The 16,189-nt window shown below is 43.3% G+C and overlaps 1 protein-coding gene across 5 annotated transcripts in view; it reads right to left on the reverse strand.

The window, feature by feature from the left end:
- CPQ (carboxypeptidase Q) overlaps positions 1 to 16,189 on the reverse strand; it is a 352,558-nt gene that overhangs the window by 79,129 nt on the left and 257,240 nt on the right. For all 5 annotated transcript variants that reach the window (XM_074985680.1, XM_074985678.1, XM_074985679.1 and 2 more), the window contains one exon: positions 11,204 to 11,295. In XM_074985680.1, the coding sequence (XP_074841781.1) occupies positions 11,204 to 11,295 (92 nt within the window). The remainder of the gene's footprint in view (positions 1 to 11,203; positions 11,296 to 16,189) is intronic.

Genomic DNA, 16,189 nt, shown 5'->3' on the forward strand with positions numbered 1-16,189 from the left:
ACAGACAGGGGAGAAAAGGAGGAGGAGTTGAGCTCTATGTGAGGGAGCGGTATGATTGCTCAGAACTCCAGTATGAGGAAGGAGAAAATCCAGTTGAGTGTCTTTGGGTTAAGCTTAGAGGTGGAAGTAACAGAGGTGATGTTGTAGTTGGTGTCTGTTATAGGCCACCAGATCAGGGAGAGGAGATAGATGAGGCTTTCTTCAGGCAGCTTAGTGAAGCTTCCACATCACAGGCCCTGGTTCTCATGGGAGAATTTAATCATCCAGACATTTGTTGGGAGACCAATACATCAGCACACAGACAATCCAGGAAGTTTTTGGAGACTACTGGGGATAACTTCTTGGTACAAGTGCTGAAGGAACTGACCAGGGGCCGTGCACAACTTGACCTGTTGCTCACAAACAGGGAAGAACTAGCAGAAGAAATAAAAGTGGGAGGGAACCTGGGCTGCAGTGACCATGAGATCGTAGATTTCAGGATCTGGACAAAAGGAAGAAGGGTGAGCAGTAACATACAGACCCTTGATTTCAGAAGAGCAGACTTTGACTTCTTAAGAGACCAGATGAGCAGGATCCCTTGGGGAACAAAGATGAAGGGGAAAAGAGTTGAAGAGAACTGGAAGTATTTTAAAGAAGTCTTACTGAAGGCACAGGAACAGACAATCCTGCTGCGTAGTAAGAAATGCAAACATGGTAGGCAACCAGCTTGGCTTAACAGGGAAATCCTTGGTCAGCTTAAATTCAAAAAGGATGCATACAAGAAATGGAAACGAGGACAGTTGACTAAGGAGGAGTGTAAACATATGGCTGGAGAATGCCGGGCAGTAATCAGGAAAGCGAAAGCACGATTGGAACTGCAGCTGGCAAGGGATGTGAAGAGTAATAAGAAGGGTTTCTACAGGCATGTGAACAATAAACGGGTTATCAGAGAAGGTGTGGGGCCATTACTGGATGAGGGAGGTAACCTAGTGACAGATGATGCAGGAAAAGCTGAAGTACTCAATGCTTTTTTTGCCTCAGTCTTCACAGACAAAGTCAACTTCCTAATGACGGTCCTAGATGATGCAGTATGGGAAGGTGGAGGGCAGTCATCTGTGGGGAAGGAACAAGTTCTGAGCTATCTAGAAATACTAGATGTGCACAAGTCCATGGGTCTGGATTTAATGCACCCCAGGGTACTGAGGGAATTGGCAGAGGTCATTGCTGAACCTTTAGCCATTATCCTTGAAGACTCTTGGAGATCAGGGGAGATACCAGATGACTGGAAGAAGGCAAACGTAGTGCCCATCTTTAAAAAAGAAAAGAAGAGTAATCCAGGGAACTATAGACCCATCAGCCTTATCTCAATCCCTGGGAAAATAATGGAGGGAATCCTCAAGGAATCCATTTTGAAGCACTTGGAAGAGGGGAAAGTGATCAAAAGTAGCCAATGTGGATTCAGCAGGGGCAAGTCCTGCCTCACCAATCTGATCAGCTTCTATGACGAGGTAACAAGCTCTGTGGACATGAGGAAGTCAGTGGATGTGATATACCTTGACTTCAGCAAGGCTTTTGATACAGTCTCCCACAACATTCTTGTCCATAAGTTAAGGAAATATGGATTGGATCCTTGGACTATAAGATGGATAGAAAGCTGGCTTGATGGTCGGGCCCAACGGGTAGTGGTGAACGGCTCAATATCTGGATGGCGGTCTGTTTCAAGCGGAGTGCCGCAAGGCTCAGTTCTGGGGCCGGTGTTATTCAACATCTTTATTAATGACCTGGATGAGGGACTGGGTTGCACCCTCAGCAAGTTTCCGGATGACACAAAACTAGGGGGAGAGGTAGATACATTGGAGGGTAGAGAGAGAATCCAGAGGGACCTGGATAAATTGGAGGACTGGGCCAAAAGAAATCTGATGGGGTTCAATAAGGAGAAGTGTAGAGTCCTGCACCTGGGGCGGAAGAATCCCAAACATTGTTACAGGCTGGGGACCGACTGGCTCAGCAGCAGTATGATGGAAAGGGACCTAGGGGTTATGGTGGATGAAAGGCTGGATATGAGTAAACAGTGTGCCCTTGTTGCCAAGAAAGCTAACGGCATACTAGGGTGCATTAAGAGGAGCATTTCGAGCAGATCTAGAGAAGTAGTTATTCCTCTTTATTCGGCACTGGTGAGGCCACATCTGGAATATTGTGTCCAATTTTGGGCCCCCCAGTATAAAAAGGACGTGGACTTGCTAGAGCAGGTTCAGCGAAGGGCAACAAAAATGATTAAGGGTCTGGAGCACAAGACCTATGAGGATAGGCTGAGGGATTCGGGCTTGTTTAGTTTACAGAAGAGAAGACTTAGAGGTGATTTAGTAGCAGCCTTCAGCTTCCTGAAGGGGAGCTCTAAAGAGGAGGGTGAGAAACTGTTCTCAGTGGTGTCAGATGGCAGAACAAGGAGTAATGGTCAAAAGTTGAAGAGGGAAAGGTGTAGGTTAGATATTAGGAAAAACTTCTTCACCAGGCGCGTGGTGAAGCATTGGAATGCGTTGCCTAGAGAGGTGGTGGATTCTCCATCCCTTGAGGTTTTTAAGTCCCAGCTGGCAAGGTCCTGGCTGGGATGACTTAGTAGGGGTTGATCCTGCTTGAAGCAGGGGGCTGGACTAGATGACCTCCTGAGGTCCCTTCCAGCCCTATGATTCTGTGATTCTCAGAATGAGACCTCCAGTTATTTGTTCTTTTACATTAAATATTGTTATGAGCTAAGTGAAACCTTGATATGGGAGGAGTTAATTCTCAAATACATGTGTAAATGAATCTCCCATTTAAGACATAGTAAATGACAGTTAAGGGAACACACATAACAAAAACTTATAGAATGTTCCCAGAAAGGAGGTGGGTTCAGCTAGGTGTTGTGTGACCACATGGTTGCAGAGTGAAGAGAATGCACTGAAAACAAGAAAAGACACAGCAAAGGAGCAACTAAAACCACAGCAGATAACTGGAGGAAACCTGAGAAGCTTTTAAGCATGTTGCAAAGAGTGCAAAATTGAAGAGTGCTCTTGATGCTTTTAGCAAAAAGAAGCGGTTTCCTGCAATCTGATTCCTTCAGAGTTGAGACACATGACTTTGTGCACTCTTCCTAAACAAACAAGACTCTATCAGAGAAAATACCAGATTCCATCTATTTCTACTTCCAGCTATAACAGCCCCAGGGACCTGAAATTCAACTAGTTGCCTGTTTTCTTTCTTTCTTTCTTTTCTTTGTTTTTTTTTTTTTTTTTTTTTTTTTTTTTTTTTTAAAAAGAGGGACACAGATGTCAGAAGAAGGAACAAGTTGCAAGTGAGACAAATTATGGGCTGGTAGTCCTGTTGAACAGAAGTAGAACAAATAACGCAGGTGCTTGAAAAATCAAAAATGGCCAGTAGGATTTAAAGAGAATCTTAAAACCAGAGCTGGAGAATTTTCAAAAGCAATTCAAACAAGACCTGAAACAAAAGCTGGAGGTGTCTTGGAAAAGGCCCAGAGTGGATTGGTAACCTAAGATGAGATCTATGTCGGAGCTGTAACTACAAAAAACATACCTAGACAGGTTGGGAAACCCAGATACAAAACAGCCAGGCTGGAACAGTAAAAACAATTCATAAGGTAACCAGCAGATTATCTGACAGTTACAGATCAGAAAAATTGGAGACAAGCAAGTTTCAGCCCATTGGAATTTGCTGATAGAGATGAGCGTCAAGAGTGTTTAGGAGCCTAAACACTCAGATACATAAATAATTAAAAGGGTCACAGATCACAGTGGATGGCAGCTACCTCAATGATTAATTGAACCAGAGGGCTAGTGTTAAGACTGGACATTAACAATTGTTTGGTACCTTCTTTAGCGCTCACAGAGGCCCAGACATGAGAGATCAGACTGTCCCAACTCAGAAAATACAAAATCCCACTCACTATCTTTGAGTGAAAAACTCCCTAGGAGGTTATTTGGTTCAATTCAATGTTATACAGTAGTTCAAATAAATGGCTGGGAAGAAGGACAAAAGGGAGATAACTAGAAGCCAACTTTGGTGGCCCAGTTTTGATTGTACTGCACAGCTTATTGCCAGAAAAGAGACTGAATTACCCAAATCTAGCACATGCTTTTGACATGTGGTTTGGAGTTAATCATTGATTTAAGCTGCCAGGGCACAACTCACAGCTAGAAAAAGAGGGAAAGAAGAAAAACCATCTGAACTGGTAGAGAGTTGTGCTCCTGTCAGACCCAGACACCATCCAGGCCTTTCAGGATAAACTGACAGTAGATCAATTTATAGCTATTCAGCTTCACTTGGATTTGCAAATCAAGATCAGTGAAAGGAGGCCAAGAAGTAGTCCAAGAGTCCATAGAGTTTGCCATACACCTTAAATCTTTTCTTCCAAGGGTGCACCAAAAGAGGAAGCAGTTGCTAGTGAAGAAGACAGAAGCTATTTGCCAGGAGCTCTATGACTACAGCTCTGTGTTTAATGTCTACAACAAATCAGATTAGAATTCCTTTTATGAGTATACCGAATGATTAGAACAAATGATAAGCTTGGTTTATAAAACAAAAAAAAATTCAAACATCAAAGGGAGGAATAATCAAATGTACAATTAAGAAAAGGAAAAACTGGTTAGCTGGTAGTACTTCTGTAAAGAATTTGGGGGCTATAGTAGATCATGATGAGTCAACAATGTAGTGCAGTTGTAAACAAGGTTGATCTTGTTTTGGGGTATATTAAGAAGGGCTTTGTGTACAAGACAGGGGAAGTAACTGTCCCACTCCACTTGGCACTGATGAGGCCATAGCTGGAGGACTGTGTCCAATTCAGGGTACCACACTTTTAGCAAGATGTGGATAAACTGGAGAGTGTCCAGGGGCCATCAACAAAGACAATAAAAAGGCTAACAAAACCGGGCATGTTTAGCCTTGACAAAAGAAGACTGAAAGCAGATCTGGTAAAAGTCTTTAGATATGTTAAGAGTTGCTATGAAGAGGATGGTGCTCAATTATCCTCTAATGAAGATAGGAAAACAAATACTTGTCTTACCTTAGTTAACTGGGCATAGTGGACTGGACTTGATGCCCTTTTGAGGTCCCTTCCAGCCCTACAGTCTATGATTCTAAACAGGTCTGGTGTGACAGCATGTCACCCAAGGTTCCTTCTGTTTAAAAGACTCTGTTACTTTTTTTCTTACCAAAGCATATTATGTAAGGTGCTAGTTGCACTTTACCTTTTACTTCCTTGTAACCAATTCTGACTCGTATGCCTCATTTTTTGAAGTGATTTAAAATCTCTCTTTCTGAAGTTAATACATCTGTTTTATTGTATTGCCTGTACCAGTGTGCTTGGATTGATGTAATAGGGAAACTTCATTTGGGATAGCAAGATCTGCAAATGCCATTTTCTGTTAATGAAATGACAGAGTTTACATGGGCTTATATTGTCCAGGAGCGTGCTGATCTGTATGAGGTGCTAATTTCTGGGGAAAGTGTGAGACTGGGAGTTTGCTGGTGTTGCCCTGAAATGTAATTATGAATGGCTGGCTACAGCTCTCATACGCTGGGTCTACACGGAGGGGTGTTATGTCAGTCATTATCTCCATGTTAGACCCATTAGGCAGTTTGGTTTTGGATCCCCTACTGCCTTGGGTTTGCAACTGGACCTCAGATTTGAGCAAGAAGTCTGGGAGGCTGTAATAGTGGATGAGCTAGTAACTGGCATAGATTTCATTATGGCTGATCACTGTGTAATCAATGCCAGAAAAAGTGTCTTACAAATTCTGTCTGTGAAAATTCCCTTTAAAGATATGGCCCAAGTGACACAAATGGTTTGTAGATAAGTGGTTTGCAATGGATGAATTGTTCTGCTTGGGGGCGTTTAACTCATAATAACAGCTACAGGCTGTGGTAGCTTTCCAGAAGAGAAAAAATGGGCAGTGCTGATTGAAATTTTTTCTGAGTGCCAGAGTTTCAGGGGAACCTTAGCTGCTAAAGCACCCGCGGCTGTGAAACAAGAATCGATCCCTTGCTTATTTGCCACATGCTTCCGATAAGCAGCAAATAGTTTTTGGCCAAATGAGCACCAGTGGATCTGGTAAACACTTCTATAAATTGCAAGAGAGATGGTGAACATCTAGCGTTTCTACTGGATTTGTTCCGGACCAGTGCTGTATGCATAAATGGGGAACAGCAGAACAGTCTAAGTTTGTGTTGCTCTCCTGAGCCAGTGAAGTTATAAGCTGTATTGCACTGATCCAAAACAAGACAATACTGGGGGAACTCAACCATTAAATAGGCACTTCACCAGTTGCCAACAGCAAAAAAAGGGAAGAGATATTCTACTGAGGAAATTTATCAGGAACTCATAACTCAGTCTTCAGTGAACTTCTGAGCCTCACCCAGAATGGTGGTTAAGAAAAGGATGGCAACAGTCAATTCTGTGCATACTATAGAAAATTAAATGAAGTCACCTGAAAGGTTTCTTATCCATTACCATAAGCAGGTTGTACCCTGTATGCTGCAGTAGAGTTAGTTTGTTTTTTCACAATGGAAGTTAAAAGTGGGTATTGGCAAGTAGAAGTGTATTCAAACAACATTAAAATAAACTTACTTCACAGCAGGACAAGGTTTCTCGCTTAAAGCAATGGCTTTAGGGTTGTTCAATGCAACAGGCATATTTGAAGGTGCAAACAAACAAAGTATTATACAGCATGCCCATCTCAAACTGTTTGTTATACCCAGATGATATCCTGGTATATGCTACAACCTCTGGACAGGAACTAAAATATTTGCAAATGGCCTGTGATGTGCTGAAGCCAAACAATTTGAAACTGAACTTAAAGAAATTTAAGGCATTCCCCAAAAAGTTAATTTACCTCAGGCACACAATTCCTGAGGAAGGAATGTCCACTGGCCAAAAGAAATCTTACGTTGTACAAAGCTGGCCAACTTCCCAGACACTCGTATATGTGCAGAGTTTTAGATGACTCTGTTCCTATCACAGAAGGTCCAGTTATGGGTTTGCCAATAGTGCAAAACACTTGATAGGTTGTGTGAGAAAGGACAACCATTTCAGTGGTCAACAGAAAGAGATGTAGCATTTTCAGAGTTTAAAAAGGGTTCTAATAACTGCTCCTGTTTTGGCCTCTCTCTCTTTCATAACTGTCTTCATATCTGATATAGATGCTAGTAACTAAAGTTCATGAGTGCTATTGGCACAATACCACCAGCTACTAGCAAAGGTGACAGCTTACTATTTCAAAAATTTAAGTTCTCCTGAGAAAAATTAGTGCACCATCAGAAAGGAACACCTAGCAGTAGTTATAGCTACAGAATATTTTCATCATTATTTGTACAAAAGGAAGTTTATGGACAGGGTAGGCAATGCTTCCTTGCAATAGCTATTTAGATTCAGGAATCCTGAGGGACAGACTTGACAGTTGGAGAAGTGGCAGAGTTAGGATTTCACAATTAAACAGTGGCTAGGTCATAAGCATGGTAATGCTGATGCCTTGTACAAGCAGCCTAGTTAGGAGGCTAATTGCAAACACTGCTCAGGCAGGAGAGCAAGGAATTAATTGCTCAAGGGAATGGATATAGCTTTTTCTTGACTTTTCAGAAGTGTTTATGCTGTTGATTCATACCTGGAACAATGGGGATGGAGTGGTAGGGATGGACCCCAGAGCAATTAAAACTTTCCCACAGAAAGGTTCCTGGTATGGGCATACAGTGTGAGCAGAAAAATGGACCAGCAAATGCAGCCAGTCTGGAGTGTTTTGTCCTCACACAACACCACAATAAAAGCTTTCTGGACAGACTGGGAAAGCTTTGGATTTAAAGTCGAAATATTGTTCAGAACATGGGAGAAACCAGTGGGTGATGGATGCACGCTCCAGATACATAGAAAAAGAGGTTCTGAAGTTATGTCAGTAGGTCAAAACTGATGGGCATTTTTAGGTAACATAAACCTTGGCCAAGCTAAGGGAGAATTTCTTTTGAGTAAAGAGCAAGCAGATTGTAGAAAGCTGGTGCAGGAAAATAACGCTTACATTGCAAAGATCTGTGGGGGCATCAAAGGAATGCATTGTCATTCATGTTCTTCGCCCGTGCCTCAGAGAAGGGCAGACAGTCACTATTTGCTGGTAGCTGTGGACTACTTCACAAAATGGCCTAAGACTTGCCCAATACGAAATCAAGACAATGTGATTGTGACAGTATTTCTGGTGAATTAATTCACCAGATTTAGGGCCTGAGGTGACTCAGCAGGATTTTGGAGGTTCAGCTGGTAACCTGACTGGGACCACCATAATCCATTCTTTCTGATGGATTACAGAGCAGCAGTGAGTGCACAAAGTGTACTTCAGGATCCTTCATGTTTGTGTGGGAGCCAAAGACCCCAGCTAATCCTCTGCATGGACTTCCTAAGGACGAACAAAAGGAATTGAACCATTAGGACTACTCAGTAACCCTACAGTGCAAAACTGAAACACTTCACACCTTTCCTAGGGAAAATTTTTGGATGGCCTCTCATAAAATGAAGAGACATAAGAGAGAAAAGTTTGCCTATGTAATGCCATATGGGGAAACCTTTAAAAGAGGGAACTTGTCTGGTTCCACAATCCTAGAAGAAAGAAGGGTAGGAACATTGGGAGAGGCCCAATATTGTAGTTATGCAAACAAACAATGTGATTTACAGGATGCAGTTGGGTCCCAGGACTAAACACAAAGTTCTCCATAGACGTTATCTAAGGCAATATTGGGGGAACAGAATTTCAGCAAGATTTTTCTCTGAATCTCATAATTGAGGATGCTGAGGCTGGGAAAGTTGTGGCAGTAATGAGTCAACCCACCCAACAGAAAACAGCAGTCACTGTCCCATGCAGCAAACTCCACAGAAATAGCAGACGTGCATCAGGAGCACAAATAAAGGAAGAGAAAAGCCCCAAAGTGATTTGGGAGGGTATACAATTCTTTCCTGTCTGTAATGTGAAGCTATCTTGATAGAAAGACACAGCAAATGTGTAACAATTAAGTGTGTATCATTTAAACAACGTGAAGTCCTGTGGCACCTTACAGACTGACAGAATTTTTGGAGCACAAGCTTTTGTGGAGCATAAGCCTTTTGTAGGCTGCCTTTGCACATGAAAACATACGCTCCAAAAAATCTGTTAGTCTACAGGGTGCCACAGGACTTCTCATTGTTTTTGCAGATACAGACTAACACGGCTACCTCTCTGATACTTGTGTATCATTTGTAATGTGTTAAATTATTTCTGTCCTTTCTGTTTGGTAGGGGCTATTGGTTGTCACCATTTTAGGCCTCATTGAGAAGATGAGCAAAGCTAAGATGGGTTACTGTAAAGATGTGTGTGAGACTTTGATATAGGTTAAGTTAAAACCTCATTCAAACAGATATGTGAATGAATCCCCCATTTAAGACAGCTGTATGAGACAGTGAAGGAGTAACAGCTAGAATAAAGTCAAATAAAATTTGCGCAGAAATGAGCACCATGTGGGTGGAGGGTTTAATAGAATACCGTGGCCAGGTGGAAGGGAGAGAACACTGAATGCTTGTCTGAGCTTAAAGCACTAATTCAGCATAGATGCTCACTACATAAATGGGAGGGATTGTCCCATCATCGTAGATAAACCATCTCCTTGATACGTGACAGCTAAGTCAACAGAAAAATTCTTCCACCAGCCTAGTGCTGACTTTAAGGGGAAATAGGTCAGCACGGCTATGTCTCTCAGGGGTTTGGATTTTTCATGTACCTGAGAGACTTAGCTACGCCAGTGTAAGCTTTCTTGAGTGGAGCAGCCCATAAGAAAACTGAAAAAATGTCAGAGTAAGGGACAGACTGAAGAAGCAACTGAAATCTTAATGATTGTCTCTGGAAGCAACTTAGAGAGAGGTTTTTGGGTCCAGGATGCAAGATGAAAGAGTGCTCTTGGTGCTGTAAGCAGAAGAATCTGTTTCCTGCTATTTATTTCCTGCACTCAGAGAGACACAACTTTGTACTTCTTTGTCAAGATATAAAACTGGAAAGAAAATACCAGACTCCATTAATTTTTCCTAACAATCAGGACATCAGTGGAGTTCTGAAATTCTACTAGCACTCAGGTCAGAAAAGGGGAAACAATAACATCATAAACACACTGCCAGGAATATTATTGGAAAATATCTGTTCTGAAAAACTTGCTTTCACGGTAAAACAAAAACTTTAAACACTGTTTTCTTCATTAATTTCTTGACTTTCCACTAAGTGTTGTTGAGATTAACTAACATCAAGTAAGGGAGCACAAAACACAGCTAAAAATCACGAGTTAGTTATATGATTATAGGTTTAGCTTCCCACACAATATTTATATTTTGAAAATTGTTGGCTCCAGGATAGTTTATGAAGCTATCCCTCATGTCATACAATCCTTTGAAGTGACAACGTGCACAGATAATATGGAAATACTATTATGTGATATTTTCATCCTAGTTACCAATCGGAAAAAAAAGTTTTATAATTTTGCTAAGCATCATCAAAAAATTGATGGCATTGAAAATGTTCTTGATCCCATATTGTAAACAACAATTGGAAAAAAGCATTTTAGATCAGACACATCATTAAAATGTCATTTATTTGTTCTTCCAAAGTGAGTTTTCCCTTTACTAGTTTATTCATGACATTTCAGTAGGTTATACAAAGTGCAACAAAACAGGAAGGTAAAAGGCAAATTGAATGAATTAATGTTGCCAAAGTGTATGGATTGCTCACCCAATCTGAGGGCAAGCAGTTATCTATTTCTTGAAATCCATAGCAGATATCCTTATGAAATATGTGCTTCATGCCAGCTTTGTGACATGGAGTGGTAGAGCTTGTAAAGTACATGCAGAGCTTATTATAACCCTTAATTTTTGACATTTAGATAAGAATTCCCTACCATTTTTCCATTTTGCAAGCCAAGGGAATGTCTGATTCAGAGAGTTACACTAACAAATCAGTGTAAGCTAAGCACAAGAGTATGGAATTTCCTTTCTTTACAAAGAATACATAAAACACAGAATATTTCACTACATCTTGGATATGAAGTTATGTCTATGTATCTGCAGACAAAACTGAATCCTATGCATTTAGTCAAAGGAAGAGTGACATTTTGAAAACTCAGTGTTTTAAGTCAAAGGGGCAAACACTATAACTGATTATTTTCTGGCATTGTTTACCTTGTGCAACTGGTAGTACTGCTCAGCACCCACCCCGCCTTGTTCTTCCGCAGTCCACAGCACCAACCGGAGAGTTCTCTTGGGGCGGAGCCCTAGGACATACAAAATTAAATATGGCTTTTAATTCCAAGCATTCTATTTAACTGAACAATGAATGTGTTGGCCACCATTTTTCTAGGGCAGCTGCATATGCATTTCCAGCAAACAGCCACCTCTGCTCTATTGTTCTCTACAAAAAGTGTGTGTTAGTATTTCTACTGCTGCAGAATAGTAGATGCATATCACTATTAATGTGATAGGAGGAAAAGATTCAGCATGTCACAGCCATCTCTACCATCCTAAACAATAGAGGCTCCACAGTCATAAGTAGCAGTAGTGGCCCTTTCCTGGCCCCGCCTATGCCCGCCCCTTTCCCACTGTCTCCGTCCTCTCTTCCCCCCTCCCCTCTCTAAACATCCTGTGTCCCTGCTCGTTGCATGCTTGTCCATTTCCAACCAAATCCCTGAATACAAACAAATTATTGTTGAAGAACCCCTCCACTTTTCCGCAATTTTTGCTTAAAAAAAAAAAGTTTTGTACCATGTGGCAGATATGCAGAAGGTACCTAATTAAAAGGTCTAAATTTGGGAATAAGAAATACAGGTTTTTTATATACGCCGATAGCTGACAGGCAGTCAGCTTGCAAACACCCCAGACCCCTCTCACTGATCCCAGGGAACACATAAAAGCAAGCACTTGTTAAAGCTAACTGAGAAATATTGGTCCTTTCTTCACACAATAAAAACAGGTGTCAGGTCTCACCCTCACCTGGCATTTGCTTCCTGACAGGAAGAAAATCACTAGAATAAGACTGAACAGAATTCCACCTCATTCTCACTTCTTCACACACACAAGCTGAGGGCTTCCTGTGCTTATTGCTTTAACAGCAGCAAGTGCCTCAGACAATGAATAAAAATTGCCAACGGACATGGATCCTGTAAGTAAAATATAGTCTGGCTGCTTCTTTAAACAACAATAGAACCCACTCAACTCATAGAACCAAAAAGGCAAAATGTCCCACTGAGGCAGCATGATGTTGCCAGCTTTATGTTCCTGACTGGCAGATCCAATATCCCCAGGAGTGAAGAAACCAAATCCCCAGCCTTGTTCTCACCAGGCAAATGTAATCTCCCATCCACTGAAAAGAGTAGAGACTGAAAAGAGCTGAGACCTATCCTACCAATACCTCCTTCCCTTCCTGCCACCGTTAGGAAAAATTTCGTGTCAGGGTGGTTACGTACTGGAATACATTGCCCCCAGTAGCGGCAGAATCTCCATCACTGGAGATATTTAAGAACAGGTTAGATAAATATCTAACAATATCATCCCAGAAAGTCCACACTGCAGTTTCTCCTGTTATCCAGTGGCAGTGCCTGCTTTATGAATGAAGTAGATGGGCTTTGGAATTGTAAAGAATTGTACTTCTCAGCACTTTCTGTCTGCTGACCTCAGATCACCTAACCAAAGCCAATGGATTTACACAAACTCCTGTGAGGCAGGCAAGCGGTATTATTATCCCTTTTTTCAGATAAAGAAACTGGGCACAAAATAATTAATTTCCTTATCTGCTGTCCATTAAGAAACCCCCAAATATTCACATTTCTAGCAATGGGGAACTCATGCCACTGGCTGCATTGAGGTGGGGAGATCATCCTGACAACCCCAGTTCCCCTAATGTAGGAACCCAGCAGAGAAGCTGTCTCTGACCCTGAAACAGTGCAGGGGCTGGCTCTGTGCCTCTGTGCCAGGTGTGACTGGGCAGGCTCAGCCCAGCATGGCCAAAGTGTGGACGGCCTTAGTTGTGGGGGGATCCAGGTGTGAGGCACTGTGGGTGTGGCTGGATCAGTGGGAGATCTGGATGCCCAAGGGCTTGCTGGGGGGGCTTCTGGGTGTAGGGAAACAGGACTCTGGTTGAGCTCATTGGAGTGGCTGGTGGGGAATATGGGACTTGATGGAAAGTGCGGGAGTTGGGTAAGTGGGGCTTGATGGGTGGGGAGTTCAGGTGCAGCTTGCTGGAGCTGAGTGGTGTGGGGCTCTGGGTGCGTGGTGCTCATTTGATGGGTCCAGGGGAGCAGGGCTTGTCAAGGTGAGGCTTAACTGGGGAGCCCCTGCTGCTGCTGAAAGGACACTGAATGCTGGACTCCTAGACCCCTCCCCTCTGTAATTTCCCCTATCCCTTTTCTTCTCCATCCCCTCCCCTCACTTTCCATCTTCCCCACTGCCTCTTTCCTCCCACCTCCTCAGCGTCCATTCACCCAGCCCCACTGCTGGTACAGAAAACAGGGAGGCTCCCCTCCCAGAACGCAGACGGGGAGACCAACAAGCACTAGGACTCAGCCAGCAGCCTGCCAGCAGGGCAGCCCTGTGTTTGACACATAAGCTTGTATGTGCCATACAGGTTCCAGGGCAGGCGGCTGAGGAGGCTCCAAGCTATTCAGCCTTCTCCACCGCCACAGAACCTGCATGAACCGTAACAAAGCATCAGAGGCATGGAACCAGCAGGGGTCTCGGCCTCACTCGTGTGGGAAGACAGTTGCCTTTCCTGGCCTTACAGACGTGCTGCCACGTCCACAGTCACTTCCTTACCTAGGTCTTTTACATGGCAACATGCAGGAGCACCAACAGCTGCCACGAGCTCTGGGGCAAGGTGGGAGGGGGGCCCCTGGCCAAGGGCAGTCAGTTTTCAGTGCCACTCAGACGACAGCGCTGCCCTTCCTTCCACAGCTATACACAGCTGGAGCAAGGCTGCCATGGCACTTCAAAGGGGCCCAGAGCTCTGGCCACTGCTGCTGCCAAAGAAGCAATGGTGGCAGCTGGAGCTCCAGGCCCCTTTGAAATGCCAGGCCCTGGGGCAACAGCCCCCTTTGCCCTCCACCCCTTCACCGGCGGGCCTGGGCACATTTGCTACTGCTCCTGCCTTGCCTGAAGTAAATCAACTAACCGTACCACTTTCAGTGGATTTACCAGTAAGGATCCTCATCAACATCATCTTAATTGAAAATACGGCATGAGAGTTGTATGAGAAACCTCCAAGGCTTTTAAGTACTAAAGGACACAAGGATAGAGTTTTGCGACAAGCTGTTGAGCTTATGCAAAGCTTCTTAAAGCAAGGCAAGTGCAGGACAACTCTGCGACAGCACTGACAGCTGAAGGAGAAAAGTAGGGTCTACTCTGCAAAAAGCATTTACTGCTGTAACAGATCCAGGCAGATATACACTGTGGTCCTTGATTTATGGAATTAAATCTGGTATAGCCATTCATAGGTAATATTTACGTGAGGTGAAAATTGGTGTACTAAAGACAGATCAGGTAGTCTGGAAAGCTGAAGAACCACTGGTCTAAGACACAAATCACATTCTGGTCCCAAATCCACACCAAAACACAGTCTGTCATTTTCCAAATGGTGCTGAAGGTTCAGGATAAAGTAGTAAATAGACATTATATTTGAAAATTGATTTTATTTAACTAATCCTAAAATACCCCACTGAGGGCCAAGCCTGGGTCCACCATGGAAAGCCTCTGTAAACGGGCTTCGTGCAGGGGACTCTTTTGATGGGTGGAAATAGAATTTTCCCTCTCTCCCCAGAGCACAGCAAATGCTGTCCACCAGAGGCTTGCTGTGTCCCCTGCTGTCCATGAAGTTCCTCTACAAGTGGGAATGGTTAACAATCCTCCAGGACTGTCCTGGAGTCTCCAGCAATTAAAGATTAACTTTTAATTAAAGATTATGTCACATTTTGAAACCTCCAGGAATATGTCCAGCCAAAACTGGCAACTCTGTCTGGACAGGAGAAATAATACAGAGCCAAGTCATCAGCATAATTTTTAAAAGCCACTAGAATCTACCCCATTTTTAGGGTGCCTGAAGATGCATGAGAGTCTCATGCCACCACTTCTGTCTTATTACATCCTGTATGCTGGTGTAGTTAGTCAGCATTCCTTAGCATTCTTCTACTGTACAATACCATAATTGCCACAAGCACTACACTATCACGAGCATGAGATGCAAACCTTACTGATGTCATTCTCTCTTATGTCACTTAAGCAACCCAAAAGCCCTCATGGACTTCAGCTGGAATACGAGCAGACCTAATACCAAACCATATGATTGCATGAAAACCATTAAAAACCTGCCCTGTTGTCACACTGAAAAGAAGTATTTAGTGGATATTCACAAAAGTTAGTTTTATAAGATTACCATTGCTCTGAGTGGCCTTTCACACTACAAGCAAATGGATTAATGGCTGGGTTTACACCATAATTAGTTGAAAACCTGACTGTTAGCAATATGGAGACACGTATGCGCACACTACATGCTAATCTTGAATTTTACCTGGAAGCATTATACACCTCAATGGGCTTGTTATTCCCTTTTACATATTATTACAACCCTGGATCAGTTCCCATATGAAAATGCAACATGAGGCTGTACTGGACTCAAACCTCGAATGCCATGTGCAGCTAGTTTGCTGGGAATAAGCAGAGTTTAGGGGCCAGAGCTCCAGGCACACATCCCAGGTGCAGACACCCTTTTTGGCAGTCCAGTTGCCTAGACTTTGACATCAGTGCTCTTGTCCCCAAGCCTCCCCAGTAGCTGCTGTAGCTTCACAGAGTTCCACCCAAGCAATGGATACTCTGGTTTACCATTTCCCTTTCCAGAGGCTACATGACAGTAAAAAGCAAGTAGCACAATGACGTTGCACAGGAATGTATATTCTACTACTATATTATTCCTGCAAGGGGGACCAAAGCCTGAACCCACCTGAGCAGGGCCTGAGCCTTGGGCCGAGGCATCAAAGCCAAAGGGCTTCAGCCTCAGATGGGGCAAGATGGGAGGCTGTAGCATGAGCTCAGGCTTTAGCACCAGGCCCCAGCAAGTCTAATACCAGCTATGGTGACTCCATTAGAACAGGGCTGCAGCCCACTTTGGGGTCTCGACCCACAATT

The sequence above is a fragment of the Carettochelys insculpta genome, chromosome 2, assembly GCF_033958435.1.
Source record: "Carettochelys insculpta isolate YL-2023 chromosome 2, ASM3395843v1, whole genome shotgun sequence".
Classification (NCBI taxonomy): Eukaryota; Metazoa; Chordata; order Testudines; family Carettochelyidae; genus Carettochelys; species Carettochelys insculpta.